At 38.1% G+C, this 25,109-nt stretch overlaps 1 protein-coding gene across 4 annotated transcripts in view; it reads left to right on the top strand.

Moving 5' to 3' along the window:
• Positions 1-25,109, top strand: part of CTNND2 (catenin delta 2) — an 831,455-nt gene that overhangs the window by 121,273 nt on the left and 685,073 nt on the right. For all 4 annotated transcript variants that reach the window (XM_074329072.2, XM_088796434.1, XM_074329071.2 and 1 more), the window contains exon 2: positions 12,434-12,570. In XM_074329072.2, coding sequence (XP_074185173.2) covers positions 12,434-12,570 — 137 coding nt within the window. The remainder of the gene's footprint in view (positions 1-12,433; positions 12,571-25,109) is intronic.

Here is a 25,109-nt window from a genome sequence, read left to right as displayed (position 1 = left end):
TCGTTTTTCTCTATGGTTGGAATCAGCTTTTTGTCTGATGTATTATATATTTTAAAATGTCATTTTATGGGTAGAGGCACTGACAGAAATTTGTCTAAAGGAGATATATAAGTAGCCAACAGGTACTTGAAAAGGTGTGCAACATACTCATCAAAGAAATGCAAATCAAAACCATAGTGACATATCACTTCACACCTGTCAGAATGACTATCATCAAAAAAGCAAGAGATAAGTTTTGGCGAGGATATGTGGAGAAAAGGGAACCCTTGTACACTGTTTTTGGGAATGTTATTTGGTGCAGCCACTGTGGAAAACCATATGGAGGTTGCTCAGAAAATTAAAAATAGAACTGCTGTGTGATCCAGCAGTCTCACTTCTGGGTATGTATACAAAAGAAATGAAAACAAATTCTTAAGAGGTAATCTGTACTCACATGTTTATTGCAACATTATCCACTGTACACAAGATATGGAAACAACCTAAGTGTCCATCGATGGATTAATGGGCAAAGAAGATACGCTATATATTATATAGAGGGTGCAAAAAAATGTATGCACACTTTAAGAAGGGAAAAAACTGTATTAAAATTGTATTATGTTGGTGCAAAAGTAATTGTGGTTTTTGCAATTATTTTTAACCTTTTAAACAACAATTGCTTTTGCATCAACCTAATAATAATATGTACTGATAACAAAAGATGAATACAAGTCACATTTGACTTCTGCAATTACAAGAGGTGCTCAAAGTGGTTACCATCAGGATCCAGACACTTCTAATTACGGCGAACTACTGCTTGAGCAACGTTGACCAAAGTGCCAAAGTGTCCACTTGTATACATTTTTTTGGCACCCTGACACACACACACACACACACACACACACACACACCCACACACCTGTAATATTATTTCTACTACGAGAAAGAAGAGAATCCTGCTATTTGTGACAACATGAGTGGACTTTTCAGGCATTATGCTAAGTGAAGTAAGTCAGACAGAGAAAGACAAATTCTGTATGATCTTACTTATATGTGGAATCTAAAAAAGCCAAACTCACAGAAACACAGACTAGAAAACAGAAAAGAAATTGGCAAAACAAGAGTTAGGGATTGATACTTTCTTTTCATAATATCCAATCATTCATCCATTTAAAATTATTTATTGGTCACATACCAGAATATTTAAACCCACAAAGTGTAACATTTAATAACTATACATACAAAAAGCTGGGAAGCACTTTGCTATATAACCTTTGCAAGCACAGTAAAACCTCTCATACATGTATAATTTAGATTTAACTCTGTAAGCAAAGAAATTGTGAGTTGTAATACACTAATTGTATCAGTTAAAATTTCTAAATTTCTTGTCTGTGGGTAAAAAATATTAATATATCTTGGCAACTATCAAAAATTCTTATGGCTCTATTCAATTTGTGTTGTATTTTTGTTTTTAGGCTAGTAGAGATGTTTATTCTAAAAATTTTCAAGTCAGTTATAGCAACTAAAATTGTTTAGGAGTGTTGAAACTCTGTTCTATGATTAAATTGGGAACACTGACAATTTCCCTGCTGTGATAGGTTAAACATTGGCTAAGGAATAGAGATATTTATTTACTGTATGTGAGTTTGTCCTTGACGGCCCATTGATAGTAATTCTGGGGGTGGGGGGGAAGTGTGGTTGACCTGTAGTATCTTGAGAGATTGGAAAGTGGCCGACACATACTTAGAATCAGTGTGAAGGACAAATTGCCATAATTTGAGTGGGCACTTTCAAGTACTGTGCAGTGAGAACATGGTCCAGGCCAGTGTGTAGGTGTTTTTTTTGTTTTGTTTTGTTTTTTTTGTTTTGTTTTTTTGTCTTGTTTTGATTGCATAGAGGAAAACTGAATATTTGTTTAAAATATTATTAGGGAGTCTATTTCGGAAGACAGGTCACTTTTCATTTATAATCTTAGAAGCTGTTGTTCAGCATTTTACAGACACGATGTGGGAGATGGATGGCAAGTCTTTAGAAGTTGTGGGAAGGGAGACTCCCGCGCTTGGGATATTTGGCAGTGACATTCTGTCCTGGGCAGTCTCTGTGTGTGACATGGACTCTATTGGAGGCTGTGCTAAGAATGCTTTTTTGAAGTTCCAGCCAAAAGCACAGTCAATCTACTGTAACTCAGCCTCTTTATTATAGAATGTATCACATCTTCCTCTCCTATTCAGAAAAAGTAAACATTTCTGGTATTAAGCCCATGTCAACTTCTGTTCAACTTCCTATTATTGTGGTGGATTTCTAATTGCAGCCTCTGAGACATGTTATTTCTCTGGCATAAGAAGAAATGTCCCTATAGCTTACTAAACTTACGCAATCAGCTATTGAAACTTTTGTGGGATCTGGGGGACCTCGGATGGTTATTGATTCCAGAAGTGTGTCACTGCCTTTTGTTTAGTAAAGATGAGCCCTGAAATTGTGTATTATTATAATTATCATATTCATTAATTTCATTGATATATTCCCACTGTAAATGTAGACACAGGTGTGATTAGTAGAAATATGTATGGTTTGGCTACTTTAACATTATGTATTGCCCAAACTCATTAACTTGAATATTTCTATTTTATAAACTTGGGAAGATTTATGGGACATTCATGTTGTAAGTATAAAATTCCTTGATAATTTTTAATAGAGTTGATGATGAATTATAAATATTCTTTCACGATAACTTATAAGCATTTAATGATTCCAAGTCTTTACCAGGCATTACTCTAGGCACGGAGGTTATAGATATGGATAAGACGATTTCTGTGTTCAAAGAACTCATGAACTAATTAGGAGACACATAGTGTAAAATATATGGCATTTCCATAAATCTAAGGTGTTGGGTGGTATACCATTGATTAAATAACACTTTTAGTTGCAAGTGACAGAAAATCCATCCCAAATGGCTTAAAGAAAAAGGGCATGAACAGTCACCTTAAGAAGCATCTTAATTTTAGAAACATTAAAAGATTTTAAAAACTCCAGAAGAGGTAAGATCGTTACAGCTTGCAATGCTTGAGGAAGTTTCAAGTTACAAAGGTAACAGTGAGAGAGGATGTGATTTATACTGTAGAATTGTTCAGTAAAAATGCACGTGTGGGACTTTGAAAGAGGAACAGAGTGTGACAGCCAAATGAGCCTTGCCAGTCATAAAAGCATACAGGAGGGGCTATCTGTGTGTGAAAGTTTGATTCAGTAAGATGTGTTTGGAAGTACCTGAAGCTTGGCGTATCTCGTGTGTCAGGTGCGAGGGGAGGAACAGCAGGACGTGAGCGTGGAGTTTACGTGAGTAGGAATAACAATTCAGGAAGTCCTTAAGTCTGTGGTGGTATTTAGGTCGGTTCCTCCCTCTTCAACAATTAATAGCTCAGACAAGGGCACAGAATGGATTTCCTGTCCCTCCATGTTAGGTTCACCTTCCCACCGTCCCCACTTCTCTGGACACACAGTGGAACAGTCACCCTCTGTGTTTGACATGTGAACTCAGCACTCAAGACCCCAAAGCTCGCCACCCTGCCGTCGTATCTTCCACCACAGCAACACGTGACCTTGTGTGTCTGACTCCATGAATAATTTATCATACCTCACCCTCCCCTTATCAGGGAGAAGTGGACGTTTCTCCACCTCTGGGCTTTGCCTGCTGGCGCCTTTGTAGTTGCATGTTCCGAGTAGAGCTCAGTGCCTCCTCGTCCCATCCTCATATGGCGCTCCCCAGAAATATTGCCAGATTCTGTTTGCAAGTTGTAAGTATCATGTCCCAGAAGCCCGGGAGCCTAATTGATTGATGGTTCTACCTTAGAAGCCAACAAACAACCAATGGACTGAGGCAAAAGCCTTACACTAGTTGTAGGATTTCAAAAAAGCAGCGTCTTGAGTTGAAATAAAAAAGTGTCATTTAAAACACCATTTAGAGAAATGTTCCAAATGTAAAGCCCACTTTACTTACGTTAGATGCTCTACTAAGCAGCCATTATTGATTTTACACTAACAGTCCCTACATTACCGCAACAAATACTTATTAATTGGCTGCTATGTACTAGACAGTCAGCCAGGTGTGGGAAATGGAACATAGACCAGGACAGGTTGAGTTTCTGCCCTAATTGTATTTAGTTTTGACAGCTATTAATTATTGTTTATGTTATTAGGACAAGCTGTAATTGTTAATTTCTCTTTGAAAAGTAGAAACATGGGTGGATGTATTTTTATGTGGGCAGAGGGCATCTGAGAGAGAATGATGCTATGGTATTTCTCTTGGTTAGTGACATACTAGTTACAATACAGAATTGCAGTTTAGGTGCCTACAGTGATTATACAGATGACGTGTTCAGTATTGTTGTCTATCTTACCAATTTATACTAAACTACACAGTCTCTGCACCCTATAATGTTTATGGTAATTTTTCAATTTTATGTAATTGTGGCCTTTTAAATGTTGCCTGTGGAATACAAGGTTATATGTAATTGTGGCCTTTTAAATGTTGCCTGTGGAATACAAGGTTATAAAAATCCAACATGTTAAATTATGTTCAATTTTAAAATTAAATGTAATATGAAATTTCAGATATACATAGATATATAAATGATAACACTTGGTGTATTTTAATGGCCGATGTCATTATTCTCTTAGGTGTAAGGTGATGACAAATTATGAAAGTGAGATCTAATGATCTAAAAGGGAGTCTATTGTGCTAATATGTTTGTGTTTTAGAACGTAGGATGGAGAACAGAGAAGGGGCTGTCTTGAAGAGGATGGGACACATGAGAGAAGGAAATAAAGCTAGGCACGACAACACACAGGATTTGCTTGTCGGTTTGGTGTGAGGGACAGGATACCCAGGAAATTACCATCAGAGATCTCGGACTGAAACTGTCAGCTAAAGATAAGTGAAGAAGAGAAGAGTTCTAGAAGTATCTAGCAACTGTAAAGTAAAAGATACAAAGGGACCTGACGGAAGAAAATGAAAAGGGGGAAAATACATCTGACAAGCAGCATTTAGAAATCCTGAATCTTTGCATCCCCCTTCACATCAGTGTAGTTTCTGGCTACAGCTGCTATTGGCAGAAGTTCGCCGCATAGATAAGTCACAGAGGTAGATACATGTTGGGTTGTAGGTTTACAAGCCAGGTCACTTTCCCCTGCCCCAAATCTGTTCCACCTACAGTGTTGATATCTTGGCTGATGGCTGGACACTCAGACTAAACCCTGAAATCATCTAGATTCCTTTCTCTTGTCTCGGATACCAGATGCAATCTTCACAGTCTCCCTTCAAATTATATTCATCGTCTGACCTGTTCTCACAATCTCTCCTGCCCAGGATTAAAGTGGAAGATGAAAGATTACATCAAAGATTTGACTATTGGTTATAGATCAAGGCCATCAATAGAACTTTCTGAAGTGATGGAAAGCTACATTCTCACTGTTCAGTACAGTAGCCACTGACCACATATGGGTTTTGGGCCCTTGAAATATGCATAGTGCTACTCATGAACTGACTTTTTAATCTTATTAAAATTTACATAGCCTCATGTTGCTAGGGGCTACCATATTGGACAGTGCAAGTCTAGTTAAGAAACTATCTGTTGAGTCCCACCGCATGATGGATTTAGAGATTCTGGAATTTGAAGCAGGGTAGGACCTGCTAATCCTGGAGGGAAAAGAAACAGGTCTCTATGACAACAGAGCTTGAGGCCCCTGACAGTGACAGAATGAGAGGAGAGTTGAAAGAATAAGAGGCCACTGGTTTCAGATTAGGGGTGGGCTGCTCAAAGGATCAAAGACCATATCATGGCCAAAGCAGTTTATTCTTCAATCGAAGAGGAGGAGATCAAGTGACAGTGGCACCGAATGTTGAGTGGGTCACTGAGTGGGATGATTGTATGACACCAGAGTTCACCAGTTATTTTGTTGAAGTTGGCTCTGTCTTGATGCCAAAGTCATCAGTCACTGGACAGAAGTGGCTAAAGAAGAAACAAGTTTGAGTGATAAAATATAACATAAGAATGTTGTTTTCTTTCTGTGTGATGGAGGTCCGAAAATAGAACACTGAGTGTGGTCCTTGAATTGAGAGCAAGAGAGTTTGGCATTCCAAAATAAGTTTTTAATGTACTACCAAGTGTTACGGAAATTCATAGTGACTCATGTTTGGGAAATAAGAGTGCAGACTACCCATTTGGACCCTCCTGAAATCTCACTACCTATGGATTTAAAGGTTCACACGGAAAAGGTGGCTCGGTATATGGGTGCCATCTGCCTTTGCTGTTATTGTCATCCCAGCCAGTTTTTCTGAGTCTCGTATTATATCATCTATGGGAATGGTAGAATTAATACTATGGATGGTCTGGACATAGTGTTCGGTCCTCCAGGTGTATTTCACCCCAGCAGGGCACTTCCTTTGTAAGCTCTGGTTTATCCAGGTGTGCTGTTTTGAGCAGCACATGCTTTTTCCTAACACCTGCAGTTCATTTCGGATGAAGGTGTCAACAGCGAGCTGTATTGAATAATACAGCCCTGCTCCTGTCCTCACCTCCCACACCTCTCATTCCACCACCTGGGGGAATTAGAGGAAAAATCTGAGAACAATCTAACCCTACTTGAGGTAGTCGGCTCGGGCTTCTGTAATAAGATGTCACAGACTGGGCAGCTTAAACAACAGAAATGTGTTTGCTCACCATTCTAGGGGTCAGAAGTCTAAGGTCAATGAGTGTACCAGCCAGGCACATTTCTGGTGACAGCCTTCTCTCTGGCAGCTACCTTTTCTCTGTGTGCTCAGGGTAGAGAGGAAAAGCTCTGCTCTCCCCCTCTTGTTATATGGACAACAGTTCTGTGCGATTAGGACCCTACCCTTGTGACCTCATTTAACTTCATTACCTACCTAAAGGTGCCATCTACAAATATAGTCGTATGGGGGTGTGGGGACAGAGCCAGGAGTGCAGTTTCCAGGCTCTTGGCCTCATGTGGAAAGGTGCTGGCTCAGGTAGCAAATGGCCATCAGCTGTGATTGGATGGCCATCAGCTGTGGCTAGTTGGCCGTCAGCTGTAACCAGTGAGCCACTGGCCACTAATATAACTGCTGTGGCTACGCTAGCAGCAAATGGGGGCTAGCAAGAAGATGGTGGCTGAGCTAGTAAGAGCGGATTGCAGTTAGCAAGTAGAGTCGGTCGGTTGGCGGAAAAGCGGGCAGCAGGTCGCACGTCGTGTGAATCCAGCCTTCAGTGAGAATATAGTGGTATGACTCCCCTGCCTATGGCTCCGTGGGTGTTCCTTTTTGGCCTCACCACATCCTGCGTTCTTGTGTGGGGAGCGCGAGCAGAGATGCCGTGTGACTCCCCGCACAACAAATGGAGGAGCGAGCAGGGTCTCCCGCATGACACATGGTGCAGCGATCAGGGTGTGGTGTCGGCTAAAACTCTCTGGAAGGTAATGGAGCAGTTTGTACGTATAAAAGTTCAGTTTCGTAAGTAGGGTACGGTGCCGGCCAAAGCTCTCTGAAGGGCGGTGGAGCAGTTTGTGCTTACGAACACTCAGTCCCAGGAAGACCAGGAGGAGCAGCTGCCGGAGAGCTGGACCTCCGTGGAGGGGTGGGAGGACGTGGATGGTTCTCCAACCAGCATAGACCAGAGAAAGCGAAGGTCATTGCAGCCCTGTGGGCTGGGAAGTTCTTGCTGAGGCAGCTCGGATGCAGGATTTGTAGTCCCAGGAGGAAACGCTTGCTGAGTCCTCTGTGGGAGCTGAGGGTGAGGTCAAGGCCATCCCTCACCCCCAGGACAGCCCTGGCGAATGACTATGGACTATGGGGAATTGCCTTCTATTCCTAATTTAATGGACCGCTTGACTGTTTGCTTGGAAACATACCACCATGTAGTGGAACTGGGAGATATTTGCTTTTGCGTTTTGACCGGCCGCCATCAAGAATATGTAAGCACCTTGACTGTGAGCTGCTGTTGTTCCAGCACGGTACCCTGAGAGGCCCAGTTAGAGAGAGAGTGGCAGTGCCCTGAGAGCCCTGGCTGAGTCCAGGAAGTCTGGCTGTTTCCAGAGAGAGTGACAGTGCCCTGAGAGCCCTGGCTGTGCCCGGAGAAACTAGTGGTACCCTAAGAAGCCCAGTAAGTCTGGCCATGCCCAGAAGGACTGGTGGTGCCCTGGGAAACCCTGTCTGTGTCCAGAGAGCCTAGCTGTGTCCAGGATATTGCATTCACCTCCAGGCGCCTTGCACAGGGCCCCTCATGGAAGACGCTTGTCGTGTAGATTGTGAGGCAAGACCCTGTAGGGGTGGAGTTTAGGGACAGAGCCAGGAGTGCAGTTTCCAGGCTCTCAGCCTCACGTGGAAAGGTGCTGGCTCAGGTAGTAAATGGCCATCAACTGTGATTGGATGGTCATCAGCTGTGGCTAGTTGGCCGTCAGCTGTAACCAGTGAGCCATTGGCCACTAATATAACTGCTGTGGCTACACTAGCAGAAAATGGGGGCTAGCAAGAAGATGGTGGCTGAGCTAGTAAGAGTGGATTGCAGTTAGCACAGCGGATTGCAGCTAGCAAGTAGAGTCGGTCGGTTGGCAGAAAAGCAGATAGCAGGTTGCACGTCATGTGAATCCAGCCTTCAATGAGACTATAGTGGTGTGACTCCCCTGTCTATGGCTCCGTGGATGTTCCTTTTTGGCCTCACCACATCCTGCGTTCTTGTGTGGGGAGCGTGAGCAGAGACTCCGCCCGTAGGCCATCCCGCATGACAGGGGTTTAGGGCTCCAACATACTTATTTGGGGTGGGGAGGGGAGGCAGCAGTTCTGCCCAAAACACGTGATTCGGGCCCAGGAACTGCTAGATGGGCTGTTCTGTATTTTCTAGACAGAACTGTTTTGTACCACATTCTGCTAGAGAATTAATCCCCACAAAATTTGATACTAGGCTTCCATCATTTTTCTCTTTCTCTCATGTTGAAGATGGGTCTGTCTAAAATGCAGTTTGGGTATTTGGAGATTACCATTTGTCTCTAGACGGAAAGACTTCTTACACAGTGAGTATATCAGGATCTGAAGCGGTGCTGTTCGCAAGGTGAATACATCTGTGGGAAAATGTCCGATGCACTCGTCGTCAAATAAAAACGTAATCAAAGGGATGAAGTTTTCTGTATCCAGTTGGTGAAAGCAGGAGAGGGTAACAAAGGCGGGTGTCGTTACAAGTGTGAGGACTGGAGCTTCCCAGGACACTGCTGGTGGGCAGCTGTGTAGGACCAGCCAGGTGCAGGATTGTTTGTTTTGCCTCCCAAAAGCCTGAAATACACACAAGTTCCTCATTCTGCCCAGACCACTTCTAGGAATTTATCTGTTAAGCATGTTATAAATGTAAAAAATGGGACAAGAATTGCCAAAAAAGATCGGTAAACTGTGATGCCTACAATGGTTGAATACAACGCATTTGTTACATTATTCGACTGTTGAATAATTTTTGTTGACATAAGAAATGGTTCATGATACGAAGCTGAGTAAAACATTTTAAAAAATCAAAGCCATTACATTATTAATACTCCCTATGAAACTCATTCTGCAGAATGAGTTCAGGAAAAAAATATACGTTTTTGTTTTATATATATATTATATATATATTTCTGATATATATATATATTTCTGATATATATTTTTCCTGATATATATAGATACATATAATTATTATATATATGCATATAGATAGACATTGCCCTCAGTTAATTATTATATATATGCATATAGATAGATATTATTTATATATGCATATAGATAGATAGATAGATCAGAAAGGCCTGTACTAAATACCAGTCAAAGCGAATACACTTATCTGGGATGGCAGAATTGCTGAATTTGGCTCTTTCTTTGTTTTTTTCTTTTTGTCTCCATACATTCTTCACATTTTTCAGATTTAGCAGATTAACTACTAATTTTTAGGATTAGATCTAAGGAACTAAAGTACTTAACCATAGGCTGTTAAAGTCAGAAGACTTAAGGCTCCATATACTTCCGTCAGGCGACCCATGGCTTGGTTCTGGCACAGCCCTTCTCTTCCCTGTGCTCTGAGATAAGGAGACTGGCCGTGGAAGTGGACAGTCTTCACCATCCATACAGTGAGGAGCAATGCTTCAGTTAAATGTGGATGTTAGAAATTAGGAACCATGGAAAATTTCCAAGCCATTTTTATTCAGGCATAGAGGTCGCCTTGGGTCGCAGTAGCTGTGTATAGGAGGCTAAGCCTTGGGAATTTCTCTTCTCTTTCTGTTGTTGCTATAAGGAGAAAGAGTGGAGGGGGAGGGGCTGATAAACAGACTAAACTATTCCTTATATTCTGTGGGTCAGACTTGTCAAGTGCCTAAGAACATACCTCGATTCATTGCCTAGCAAATCCCACATTTTACTATGACAAGTTACTGTCGTACTTTTAAGAGTTAACATGTTGTATAAATCGGTGTGTAGACGAGCTTTTAGGCATCAGCACAGGTTATGGGAAATAGGCTGACACATCAGAGAACACAAAAATAGGAATCAAAAGGAAGAAAGTGTGAGTTCTAGGCCCACGTCTGTTACTTTGACTAATTTCTTTTTAAAAAAAATATGTTGATAATACTGGCCCAGGGCCTGAATTCACACAGGCCAAGTAAATTTAGGAAACACAAACGTTAAAATCATAATTTAAAACATGTAAGACTCCTCCTTTCTCAGCTTCAGGCTGTCCTTATAGAGAGTCCCCTTTGGAAGCCACTGACATAGATACACGTGCAGATGCAAGGTCCAGGGTGGATCTCCCACTGACCCCAGGTGGTGACTTTGCAAGAGCTGCCAGTTTTCTTTCTTCTTACTTTCTGCTCCTGCCCCCTTCCCCATCTCCCAAACCTCTCCTAACTAGAAGGGCATGGCTTTCAGGTGATTTTACCTGGGCACTGTTTTTATCTACATCCTTATAACTATGGCATTTGATCAGGTAAGAAAACCACGTATGAAAGCAAGTTGAACACACAAATATACTTTATTATTGTCTTCCTGAACCCACCACCATAATTACTTAAATCTGTTTCTTTCATCCAGTTCGTATCCATCACCTAAAATACTTTCAACTATTTGCCATGTTGGTATTTTGCCAAATTATATTTAGTTTGGTCCTCACTCGTTGCTCAAATTCTGCTTAATGATATTATTTCCCCAAACCCTCCCAGGTATTCTGTTTGTAAAAGATTTATTTTTCCAATACTAGTCTAATCCTCATTGATAATATTATAAAGGATTTATCTAAAATATCAAATCAAATCAAAACTAAGTGGGAATAGCCAATGAGCAAATTACATTACCCCTTTTTCTTATATATTTTAAGGAAAATTCTGTAATGGAGTGCTTTTGGGTTCACATATCCTTAAATTATTAACTAAATTTAGCTAATAACATAGTGCTATGGCTCCTATGAAAATCTTGTCACTTAGTGTAAAACCCAGGATACACAGATACAATGTAATAATAGGAAATACCTTTCAACAGTCACACATCACTGGTTCCTAGAGGCATATGCAATACGATAGCTTTAGGCAAGAAACTAGCCTTTACTCCCAGCCTTTTATATGAATCGTGATTTTGCAGTGCCTTGGTAGAAATTGCCCTCAGTTAATTATTATTCCCTCTGCTGATGTGCATGGCTAGATAATATATGTAACAAATACTTTGGTCTTATTTGTTAGAGAAAGACAAATACAATGGAACAAAGTAACTTTTGGGAATCCTGTTTTTCACCTGTGCGTGTGTCCGTTTATGAATCAGGATGAAGTTATGAGTTTCTTCTTTCTTTCATAACTGAACTCAGACAAAATAAACTGTGGCAAATGTGCCTTGCCAGCTTTAAGGCGCTTTTGTCTGCTGTGGGGCACAGAGTGACAGCTCGGAAAAAATTTGTGGAGAGGGCTGGTCATTTACTATATTTTAAAAAACCAACTGAGCTTCTTATGTTAATTTGTTAATTATATATAAATTATTGACCATTAATTTTGTGTGATTTCCGTAGAAAGGGGAATCTAATAGGTTTTCCTTTGAGATGAAAATATACCAATGCACAAGTAATAAATTTACCAAAAGAGGTATGAAATGGTGGTTCGACTGGCTTCTTTTTCAACTCAATACTTTTGTTCTTTGCTCATTCTCTTACTTCCCTTTTCCTTCTCGTCATTTCTTCCTCCATTTCCGTCAGTGACAAAACAGAAAGTTGGTAGTGTATTCTGGGATTTGTTTGAGGTGGCTGTAGGAGAAAGCCTTCTTCTGTATGCTTTCCCTTTCTACCATTATGGCACGTGCTTTCTCTGCACTTCCTAACTTCCGGTTTGACAGTGTACTGCTTAGTATCGCCTGGTAGCTGTTGTCTGTTTGCAATGACAGCATCCGATTGCACTGACACATCCTCTTGCATTGCAGGAGCTATGCCTGTCCCAGACCAGCCTTCATCAGCCTCAGAGAAGACCAGCACCCCGAGTCCTGGCCTAACCACCTCCAATGGCGATGGCTCGGAGACAGAAACCACCTCTGCCATCCTTGCCTCCGTCAAAGAACAGGTAGAAACTTTCCACTTTTGTGACATACTTACGTGGGCGTTGAAAAAATTGCTCTTTAGCGATGAACAATGATGATGACATTATGTTGGGAAAAAAATCATGATTTACTAATAGAATGTTGGTCTTCATTATCAAATTATTATTAAGATACAATTACAATTGCTTTTGACTACCTATTTTTCTTCATAATTTAGGCAGATTTTTCTTGAAAGAATATTCCATAGGACAAAAACAAAACACGAAAAACCTTTATAGTTAAAATACCTATAGGTGAAGTTTGGGCAGATTTAGTGATGGACCTGACTTTTGATACTATTAAATGCTTGATGTGAAACAATTGGTTTTTAGAAACTAAAAAGTCTAATAAACTGTCAAAATATATCCAGTAGGTTAAAAAATGAGTATGTGTGACAGCAGATGAATATCATGTTGGGTCATGGCAAATTGGCCTTCCTGGTGTTTCTAAGATACATCTGGAAAAATGCATTACAGAATTTTCCATTTACATTTAATCCACATTTTGAATGATTCTTTCTCCATCATTACTTGGCCATGAAAATGGAAAGTAAATAAAATCTGAAGTCTTAGATGTAAACAAATTGTAGCTGAAAAGTAATTTTTCTTGTAAACAAAAGGTAGTAAATAATTATAGCAAGCTGGAAAAAATCAATATTTTTTTTACTCACTTCTTCATTTAGTATGCCCTAGCATATAAATCAGTAGTTGTTTAAAAAACTGCAAAAGCACCCGGTGTTTGGGTTCTATGATATGAGGATATTGAATTAGCAACAAAAGAAAGTGAGAGTGAACTTAATTCCAGGAACATCTCAACAGAGCAATAGTCAAAAGGGGACAATGAAGGACATTTATTCTACTCAGAAAAAAAGAAAGACTCTGGTTTTCCTAGAGGACACTGATTTTGTTTAATAAGTGGGGACTGATTTGGGTAAAAGTAGGAAACCATCTAGATGGTTAGGCTATCAATAGAGGTGCTGAGGGAAGACCCATTAACAGAAGGGCTCAATGATACTAGTAGTCAAGTGTGTCATCAGATCAGGAGGTGTGCTGCTAAGGAATGCTGACTAGCTTGACTGGATAATCTAGTTTGTGAACATGGTCAGGAAGCAGGAGATTGGCTTCAGGAATACGTAGTCTGTGTGGCTTGATTAGTTTGCTTCCAAATGCTAACCCGAAAGACTTTTCTGATTATTTTTAAGGATTGATGGAAAGGAGAGAAAGGTTCACGCCATTCCCCATACTCTAGACTGCTTTGATTAGTTGGTTATGTCATGGTTTCTTCTTCTGGTATGATTTGGAAACCTTGCTAGGCCATTGTATTTAGAGTAGTGACAAAATATAGAACACAAGGCATAAATTTAACAAGAAAACTAGAAGACCAGTCCGATGAAAACTAGAACATTTTGTCAAATGACATAAAGTAGTTCAAATACCAAGCTTTTCTACATAAGATTGTGATACATGCCACGTTCCTGTGTAGAAAAGCTTGATATCGTAACAGTATTACTGTTGTAATTAGGAAGCTGTGGCTGATTGTTTCTTTGGCAAACTGCATCAAACTATTTTAAAGATCACATGGAAGCATAGACATGTAAGACTTGCAAGGAAAATTTTGATGGAGAGATTTTGCTTTACCAAACATAGTTATCACAGTAGTGTCCACTTGCCCCAATATAGAAAGAATGATCTCTTTGTAGGATATAACTGAGGGCTCAGAACATGCATTACATGTATTTAAATTATTTCAGTTTAGTATACAGTAGTGATTTAAAGGGTGTTAACATAACTAGCTAACCATCTGAAAGAAAATTAAAGCCCTTAACTCAAAATATATACAGAAATAAATCTCAAAGGCAATATAACTGTAAAAATTAGTGTTAACATATGAGAGGATACATTGGACAAATATTCACATAAATTACAGGTGGGGTAGACTTTTAAGCATAACAGGAAACTCAGAAATTGTACATGAATGGTTGATGCAAGCTGGCAGTGTGAATACCAACAATGATAACAAGGAAAAATTCAACATAAAAAAGTAGAAGACTAGGCCAAGAGAAAATATTTGCCACAAATATGACAAAGTGTTTATATCACTAATATACTAAGACATCCCAATGTTGCTGAGAAAAAGCGAAATAAGAAAACAGAAAACTAGGCAAAAAATATGAGAGGCAATATGATTAAAGACTTAAATGTAAGATCGGAAACCATAACATTTCTAGAAGAAAATATAAGAAGAAAGTTTACAGACATTACCCAGAGTAATATTTTTACTAATACATCCCCTTAGGCAAGGGAAGTAAGAGGAAAAAATAACATATGGGATTACGTCAATCAAAAAAGTTTTTTCAAATCAAAGGAAACCATCAATAAAACAAAAAGGGATCCTACTGAATAGGAGAAGATATTTGTCAATGGTATATCTAATACGGGGTTAATATCCAAAATTTATAGAAAAAAACTCACTCAACTCATCTCCAAAAAAAAACGAACAACCCAATTAAAAATTGGGCAGAGGACATGAAGAGACATTTTTCTAAAGAGGACATACAGATGGCAAATAGACATATGAAAAAATGCTCAACCTCACTAATCATTAGAGAAATGTAAATAAAATTCATAATGAGATACCACCTCACCCCAGTAAAAATGGCTGTCATCCGTAAATCAACAAACAACAAGTGCTGGCGAGGATGTGGAGAAAAGGGAGCCCTTGTGCACTGTTGGTGGGATTGCAGATTGGTGCAGCCACTGTGGAAATCAGTATGGAGGTATCTCAAAAAACTGAAAATGGAACTACCTTATGACCCAGTGTTAGGTATCTATCCAGAGAAATCCAAAACACTAATTCGAAAAAATTTATGCACCCCTATACACAATAGCCAAGACATGGAAATAACCAAAATGCCCATCAGTAGACGACTGGATTAAGAAACTGTGGTACATTTATACAATGGAATATTATGTAGCCATAAAGAAGGATGAAATCTTACCATTTGCAACGATATGGATGGACCTGGGGAACATTATGCTGAGTGAAATAAGTCAGACAGAGAAAGACAAATACCATATGATCTCACTTATATGTGCAATGTAAAGAAAAGAATAAACGAACGATCTAATCAGAAACAGTATCAGAGATATAGAAGAAAAACTGAGCATTGCTAGATGAGAGGAGGGTAGGGATAAGGGGGAAGATGAGGGGATTAGAAAGCACAATCAGTAACCACAAGATTGCCGTGGGGATACGAAAGGCAGTTTGGGGAATGTAATCAATGTTGTAAAGATTTTGTAGGGTATCCGACGGACACTTGTTTTATTAGGGAGACCACTTCAGGGATGGTGTAGATGCCTGATCACTGCACTGTACACCTGAAGCTAAACAGTAATGAATGTCACCTATAATTGTGTGTGTGTGTGTGTGTGTGTGTGTGTGTGTTTATCCACAAGAAGCGGAGTACAGCATAAGGAATAGAGACAGTGGAAATGTAATGGCTGTTGTATGTCTGAAACTAATAAAAAATAGTACATATCGTAAACTAGATAAGGGTTCAGGAAGATTTGAGAAAATTCGTATTATTTTTCATTTTAAATTAGAATATACATTGCTGTCATCTTTTTGAGAAATGGTATGTTGCTATGAATTGGCATCTGAAATGTTCAACAGCCTTTGATTAGTCATGCTTAGACATATGATCTATAGAAATCAGTGACCTAGAACATAAAATTTTTCTGTATATGAGTGTTTCTTGCAAAATCATTGGGGATAGAAAAAAAATAAAACATTGATTGATGAAGAGAAAAATGATACATCTTTTATGTAAAATCCTTCATATAAAATATATATCCTTTCTATGTGGTTATTAATAAAAATGAGTTGGAGACATATTCCTAAACTGAAAAAAATTTGTGAGGATTTTAGGAATGAAATAGCATAATATTGTGTTATCCTGTTTTAAAAAAATAAAACAGTAAATATGTTTTTTGTTTGTACATGTTTATGAGCTTCTACAAAAGTGTAGAAAGAAATCAGTTAAATTCTTAGCATTGGTCACCATGTGTGTTTTCAACTAGATGGAGGTGGGTGTGGGCAGAGGACATAGAGACTTGGGAAGAGCATCAAAAATGGGAAAAATAATTGGGAGACTGGAATAAATATTAGTTGGATAATAGGAAATATTCCTTCCGCTGAAATAGTGATGTTGCAGTTGAGTGGAGAAGCTGCTTAAAGCAAAAATAAATTCCTGGAAGTAAAATGGCCTCTCCAGACCTTTGATGAGAATTTAAAAAAAAACATACTGTGAAGAGTTTTGGGTTTTTTTTTCCTAATAATTAAACTCATAGTTCATTTTTGTTCAGCAAAGGTGAGATTCTTTGTGGCAGATGAGTAATGAGAGGGGGAAGCTGAGACAGCAACTTGACTCAGAGGGTTAGATGTCAGGTCCCTGTGTGCTGTCTGCCCTTTTGAAGGCAAAAATCAAAAAGCAGCAAAGACCATGGACTTCATTGATAGGGCCTGATGCAAAGAACCAATCTCCTACTTCTCTGGGGAATTGTCCTAAATTATTCTTAAGCTTCCTTCTTCTCTTTTTCTTGGCTATATACATCATCTTTGGAGTTAAAGCCAAGTCAAACAATTAAAAAAAACACAAAACATTAGCTGAGATTAAGGACTTTCCAAGTTAATACCTTCTACAAGTCTTAATATTACATGTGTAATGTATTTATAAATCTGTTCACTTAAAGAATATTGTCTGCCTGGTCCTCTTTAGGTACTGAGAACTAACTTTCATGAGTGAAAAATCCTATTTATTATTTTCGGGAATGTCAAGTAAAAACTTTTTGGCATCGCACTTTATGCTACTCTATTCTTGTCTCCTTGGAGGTCAATTCTGAAGGACGGGAGTCATCTTTTGTCATAGCAGACATATATTCTGAGCTGACTGCCAGGTAGCAGGTTACATAATTGATTTGCTCATTCATTAAACATACCAAGACCTTATATAGGTAAAGGGTAATAAAAAGAAGTGTGTATATAGCGCAAACTCAGTCTGACAGAATTCACTGGACAAAGTGGTTAATGAGACTTAGAAAAGAAGTTCTTAGGCAGGCAGCTACATTGCGTAGAAATAAATTGTAGTTTATAACCATACGTGTACAATAAAATGTAAGTAATGCTAAACCCCGCGTCATGAAATGCATCCGAGGTAGCATTGTATGGCATGACTAAGGTATTTGTAAACTGAGACTTAGTATCCTTGAATACACCAGCTATGTATGGGCTACTCGATGAAAAGGTGTTCATTGATTCCCGCCCCCCCTTTGTTCTAACTTCCTATCTTGATTGCTTTCTAACGGATGAGTTTACACTTTTATGTCAATATAAGTAGAGCCACGATTTACACTACACTCTGTGGCTAATTTTCTGTGTTTCAGACACATCTCATTTCCAGCAGTTAAGTCTCTGCTCCCATGGGGCTTTCAGAGAGAGCTACCCAGTCCCCATCTCATCTCCTGTAAGGAATGTCCTCACCAGAAGAGGAGGTGGATGGAGGCCATGTCATCTGGATAGATAACTGAGAGAGGCGCTTGATACCATTTGTCAGAGGAAGGCAAACTGATGGGGAGGCTAAAGGGTTGAGGCAGGTGGAGGGATTGTTGTTAAGGATGGGAGATAGTCCCACGATGATCACAGTGACCAGTAAGAAGAGAAATTAATGGTTCTTGGGAGAGGGGGGCTAATTTCAGGGGAGAAACCACTGAGTAGGTAAGAGTGAAGAGGATCCACTACACCAGTGAAGGGAAGTGTTCTGGAATGAAGACAATTCATCCGTGAGAGCAGGAGAGCAGGCAGGCTGATGGCTTGGTGATGGAAATGTGTGATATTTCTCTTCTGCTGTCATCAGATAGGCACAGTCAGCTTGTTTTGACCTGGAGGCTGTTTGGAGTCTGTGGAATGTTGAACCGAGCCAAGGTGGAGAAGGGGAGGCTTTGGAGATGAGGATGCAAGAGAGTGATTATAATGATGGATCTCGGAGTTGACGATGAATGAAAAGGGGTAAAGACAGAGAATTTGGTAGGGCCAGTGGATTCACAGAGTGAGTATGTATAGATGGTCACAGCTTCAGAACCATGTGCTTGAAATCAAGAATATAAAAGTAATTACTGTTAATGTCAAGACCGGGGTTAGGACTCTGGGAAATGAGATGAAGACAAGAAATGAGAGAGCAAGCCTGTCGTGGAGTCTGTGAAAGCTGGTGTGAGAATGATGACAGCAGTGGTGATGAGAAAAAGTGAGCAGCAGCTCAAAGCACCCATTAGTGGAGAGGAGGGACCTCAGGTGGCCTCGTGATTCTGAGAAGTACAACACGTTTGCTTGCAATTTGCTGGACAGTAGTCATTCTGATCTTCATTGGTGTGTTTCTATTTTTTTTCAAACTGTTATAATGTTGGTCTATACTATTAGATAAGAATTTACATTCACTCATGCCATGTAATCATTGTTCTTTGTATTTTATCTTAAATAGATATGTGTGTTACTTTGTTCTTAAGGAAACCATGCCTTTCCTAAAATATAATTTTATTTTGAAATAAAAAATTATTTCAAAATAATATTCCCTTCTCTTAATTTGATCAGTGTTTCATGTGATCATCACATGGTTCCAGATTTGGTATCTAAAGGGTCTTCTTATATAAGCTAGAAAAAATTACTAGGGTGTTTTTTAAATCGTTAGAGCTCATATAGTTTATTGATCTATGTAAGTCATTATGGCTCAGGTAAATTTTTTTTTTATAATAATTCTACCAGCCAAGTACTACATTTAATAATGACTAGATTAAGTAGAAATTTTCTAGGTCTATAGCAGTATATGCGAATGTGTCATTCCATTGCATTTATTCAGTAGTGTTTATCAAGTGTCTACTCTATGCCTGGAACTATTCTTCCTGTTAGTGACACATGGATTTAGAGTCTGCCTTCAAGTAGTGAATAATGGAGTTAAAAATAAACATAACAAACATATATAAAGAGCCATGAACTACTTAAAAATTGCACATGAAATTTTAAGAAAACTCTCTAGTCCATAAATGATCAAACTCCAAATTATTTATATTGGTAAAAACATTCCTTAAAATTGACAGCATTTATAATCCCACTCTATTGCTATAGTAATTTCTCTTGTTTAAATTCCACAAGAATTATAAAGCTTATCCTTGATTTTAAAATACATTTTTAGTTTCATTATTTAGAATATTGATGATTTCTATGTAATATACAGAAGTCTCTTGCGTTTAAGCATTTATTATGCTTAATATAGGAAATTAGGAGTAATGGCATTTTTGAACTCCCACTATTGACAGAACGATTGTACTTTACATATATTGTGTCATATGAAGGCACTAAGCATTTAAAAATTTGCATCTTACATGAAATCTTGATCTTTTACATTGATTCATGTGAGGATAGCATGCCTCTATTTTTATTTATCTCCTACGCTTTTAATTTTTAAAATACATTAGCTCCATGTAGCAAGAATATTATTGGAAAGGACATTAATGTTACTATAATTGTGTAGCAATAGTTTCTGATTACAAAATGTGGAAAATGACCTATGACTGTTAATCAGTTTCCAAACTATGTTTCGGAAAGCACTTTATGAAAGTAATGACAAAGTCATCACCCACGAAAAAAAGAAAATTAAAACACCTTTAGGAGACGTCAGGAAGATAGAGAAGGATTATCTTCAAAGACTAATGAACTTTATATTCATTTAGTCAAAGAAGGAAAGACTTGCACATATCATAATGCCACAAGTTGAACTTTACCCATATGTCAAAATTAGAATGAGAGTTACTTGATGGATGATTTTTGAATTTATTGTTTCAAGCCAGATGTACATTGAAAATATTTAAAAAGACATATCGCCCCTAATTATCGTCACTGGAACGTAGACTATATTAAAATCAGTCATTGTGTGTTTCACGATGGAGAGAGATGTGAAAGCACAAGCTAGAAATACAGCTGGAAGCTGCGAAACTGGGTCCTGTCAGTGGTAGTTCAGAGCACAGAGTCAACAAAGATCAGAAAGCCTGTGAAGATCGTGCACAGCGGATGGGGAGCCCATGTGGACAGACTGAACAGATTGGGTTTGCAGACGTCCATCAGGGAAAAGGAAGAAAACAAGCGGTTTCTGTAGCGTTCTGGAGTTCCAAGTAGGAAGGAAAGACTGATGGGAATTGCTGGGTTTGAAGTGGCTCTTTTTCTTTGTGGATCTTTGGCATCACACAAAAAGATGTTTGAAACTAGAGATCAAGGAGAAATGAGGATTATAAACCACTTGTATAAGATCTTGGGAATTAATGCTAGCAGTTCTAGTCATGAGTGAATAATTCTGGAAATGTGATAAATAGGTCATCTCCTTCCTCCCCACCGCCCTTGATCCCTTATGAGTATCGTATTCTTGCCTATAAGATATTTTGACTTTTCCCCTAAAATTTAATTTGTCCCTTAAAATTTTAGTTTGTGACGCTTCTCAAAACACAGATGCACTTATCCATCTTTTTAATCACCACAAATTCTCTTCTAAGAATTAATTCATTTGCTTGCTGTCTGTCCTGTCCCCTTTGAAGGTATTACTTGTCATGTTTTTAGGAGACTAGAGAATGTAATGGGAAAAATAAAAATGTGGTAAGCTTTTATATGCTAAATTAGAAGATAAGATTTTACTATATGGGGTTTTGTTACATGACATGAGAGTGCATTTCTAATGCCTCTTTTATATTTATCATTAAAATTCATTGTCAAATATTTATAATATGAAATTGCATTGAATATTTTAAATGTGATATTTTAATAATTTTTATGAATTTTCCGTTATAAAATAATTCATGCATATTCATAGAAAATTTCATAGAAAAGTTTAAAAACTCAGAAAGGAATGAAGGTAAAAATTTTATTTACAATAATACTGCAACTACAGATTGTTGCAAAGATTTGTGATTTCCTTATAAGATTTTTATATGAATATATAATTATTTATATACTATGTTTTATTTTTCTTTATAAATATTTACACTTCTTTGTGTACTTAACATATCAAAAATATTTTGATATCGTTAAATATTATTTTAAAACATTTTTCTAATGGCTATGTATTATAGAGTCACTGTGAAATATTTAATATTATAATTTTATTTAACTTTCCATGCTTGTTGATCTCAGGTTGATTTGATTTTCTCAGAATGGAAAAAAAAAAAATGACATGTCATACTTCCTGGTACATAAATCATTGGGTCTACTTTGACAGAAGCTGCCTGGAGCAAAGTTTTGAAGAAAGAGCTTAAAGACCCTTACAAACTCACTGGGAAAATGTGACATACTTAATTACTGGTATGAGCCACAGGCAGGACATGCGAAGTAAGAGCTCCTGGGTGTTAACAGTCAGTGACTTGTACAGGGTTTGCATAGAGTAGGAAATTAACAAATAGAATATTCTAGAAGGAGTAAATGGAGAAAACATGTTCAAAATTCAGAAAAACTGAACCAAATGTTGTAGGAATAGTCAAGAGAAACACAGAAATTATCACAGTGCAAGGAAACAATGTTAAACAGTATCTCAAAATAGCAAAAATAATTTTTAAAAAGGATAGATAATTTTTTTAAATTTATGTACACATAATATAGAAAACATGTATTTCTTTAAAATCGGCATGCAAAACATTTCATGAGATACATAATTAAATGCTGACTTTTGTTTAATATTTTCTATTTATGACCAATGAAACTGGTAATTTAAAAAAATTAATTTGTTTACCTACTGAAAGCCATGCAAGAAATTGCTGCACAATTGAAATGAAGAGTTCGATGGTTTTACTCTGAACCCAGTGCTCTTTTCATTACACTGCACTGTCTCATAATTTAGGTATAATAATGGGTTTACAATATATTTGTCATATAATATTTTTCCCAATTGAAAAATTTCTTTATGACCAAGGTTATGCTGATTTCAGGTTAAATGGTGCCGCTGTTCATCTAGCTCTTTTTTAACTAGGAAAAGGGAGGTGTGTAACTTTCCGTCAATTTGATCTGCCGTGTATTTTTGGAGTCTGAAGGAATCATTAATGAGAGTCCAAACACAAAGAATTCAAGGAACTTATACACCACATTGTTCGTTAATGTTTGTAGAGAAGATGCCATAGGAAGGGATGACTGTGGGTTAAATACCACAACTTCGTTTTGTCGAACATTCCTGTTTCTGAGCGTCAATGGCTTTGAGAGAACTTATCTCTCGCATGTATCAGCAACACAGGTAAACATGCCTGAGGCAGCCCATCGATCATGCTCAAGTTGCTGTCACTCAGTTGCAGTCATTAAAGGAACGTGCAAGTTCATGCCTAGGGCCCCAGATGAGCCTCCTGTAAGGTCTGTTTCCACAGAAAAAGGAAGATCAGCACCCTCCTTTTTAACTAATGACAAGTTCTGAATTTCACATTCTACTCATGGCCTCTGGACGCAGCTGGACCTCTTGCCTAATTACTAGGAGAAAGGACTCAATATAAACAAGACCTGAAAAAAAAAAATCACATTTGACAGTTATTCTTCAGCATGTAAGTAGCCAATACTAAATAGCTCCATTCACCAAGTCAAGAATTTCAGTTATCTGGAGATGCATTTGCAGCTTAAATGCTTCCTGGAAGGTCTCCTGAATGAAAAAATTATGTTCAAAATTGAAAACCAGAATTGCGTAAAAGTCAATCCAAGATTATTCCAGAGTTAGTTTGGGCAAGTACAAACAATTCCATGCACATTTGAGACTGGCATGTCTTCTGTTCTGAGAAGTAGAACCCAGGATGCTTAAACCTGAGTAGATCTGAAGGTTTTGAAGTAGAATTATAGCCCTGTTGACCTGTTCTCCCAGCCACCACCTCAGCAGAGAAGCCCACACGCAAATAGGATAGCTTAGTACGGAGCACCGTTATCTCACACAGACACTTTCAATAAATACTACCACACACTCCAGGTACTTGTTGGAGACCTGAAATTGCCTGCAATAGACATCCTGTCAAAGGCCAGAGGCAACTTACTTAAAATTAGTAATAGGGACTGTAAACTCTTCCTATTTTTGGAACTTCCGTTATATAAGGAAAGCGTCTCAGCTCTCCACTGGAACGCTTTCCAACAACACAGCTTTAATGACGGTGTTATATGATGACTCCATCGCTATGGGGACCTGGGAAGAGAAATGATCATACTGCATGCTTTTCTGGATTGTGTGGAAATCCGATACTGAAGACCTTTCCCACACTGTTGTCACTTGATTTCATATAAGTGAAGCGTTGTAGTACGAGGTATATAACACTATTATTGCTAGCAATAATAATTAATAATAACAATAATTTTTTCTGAAAAAACCCTAACTTTATTAATTTATGGAATAGGGGTGTGTCCAGGTTCCCCTCCTTTCTCTCCTGTTGCCAGCCCCCAAAGCGGTACCCCACACAGAGGGCATGTGTCGTATATTTATGTTGAGGATATGAGTTCAGGATTTAACTTACTGTGTTTTCCTGTTCTATTGTAGCTCAAAAGTAAGTGCTTTGCTTAATTGTGATTTAAAAAAAAAAGAACAAACAAAAACCTGAGTTTACTTGTGTGGCACAAGGGTCTCACTTCCATTACTACATTGATCATATCCTTTTACGCTTATTTTAATGGTTATACTGCATGTGTCTTTACCTCTAAGCGCCCTTCCTATCATTTCAGAATTAGCCCATTTACTTTGATGAATCCCAGGCCCCCGAATTGCAATTTCCTCTGTAAACAACTTGAATCGAAACTCATTTAATTGGTTGGAATGAGGTATTTTTCAGCTTAAAGTGAGGTACATAAACTTAAACGTATCCTTCACTGATAAAATACATTGGCAAGTATCTTTTTTTCCTCAAACTAGACTGTGTGCCTTATTTCAGCTAAAAGAAAAAAAGAAAACTTACCATATTAATACGTGAATCATCAGCTTCACATAAAAACACACAAATGCCCAATCCTTTATATTTGTATTCAGTTATGCCAAGTATTTGTTGAATATATTTTTCTATAACATTTAACTGTTCTTTGAAAACATACTTTTCCGCAGAATGTAGAGGTGTAGAGCAGTCCGGCTATTAGCTTAGTATTTGCTTATCTTGCATTTCCTTTGTGTTGGGGATATTTTTCACATATTCTTACCGTATGAAACTCTTAATATTGTCATATTAAAATTTAATTATTACAGATTTTGAAGTAAGCCTTTTTGTAGTTGTTATTTATTTGTATGTTTGTTTAATTGAGGCATGCTGTATGTGTCATATATGTGTGGGGTTGTGTTGTTGTCATTGACTGTTTTTAAATAACGAGATACATCTTGAGTATATTTATGTAAAAGATTCTAGACAGAAAGAAAGCTGATTTCTCGATTACTGTATACAAGAATTATTTCAGTCTTTTCTACAAGCTACAGGAAATATAATCTTCCTATAAAAAT

This window comes from Rhinolophus sinicus, chromosome 3, assembly GCF_057876585.1.
Source record: "Rhinolophus sinicus isolate RSI-liver-muscle chromosome 3, RSI-T2T, whole genome shotgun sequence".
In the NCBI taxonomy this organism is placed as follows: Eukaryota; Metazoa; Chordata; class Mammalia; order Chiroptera; family Rhinolophidae; genus Rhinolophus; species Rhinolophus sinicus.
This window is presented reverse-complemented; position numbering and strand designations above follow the sequence as displayed.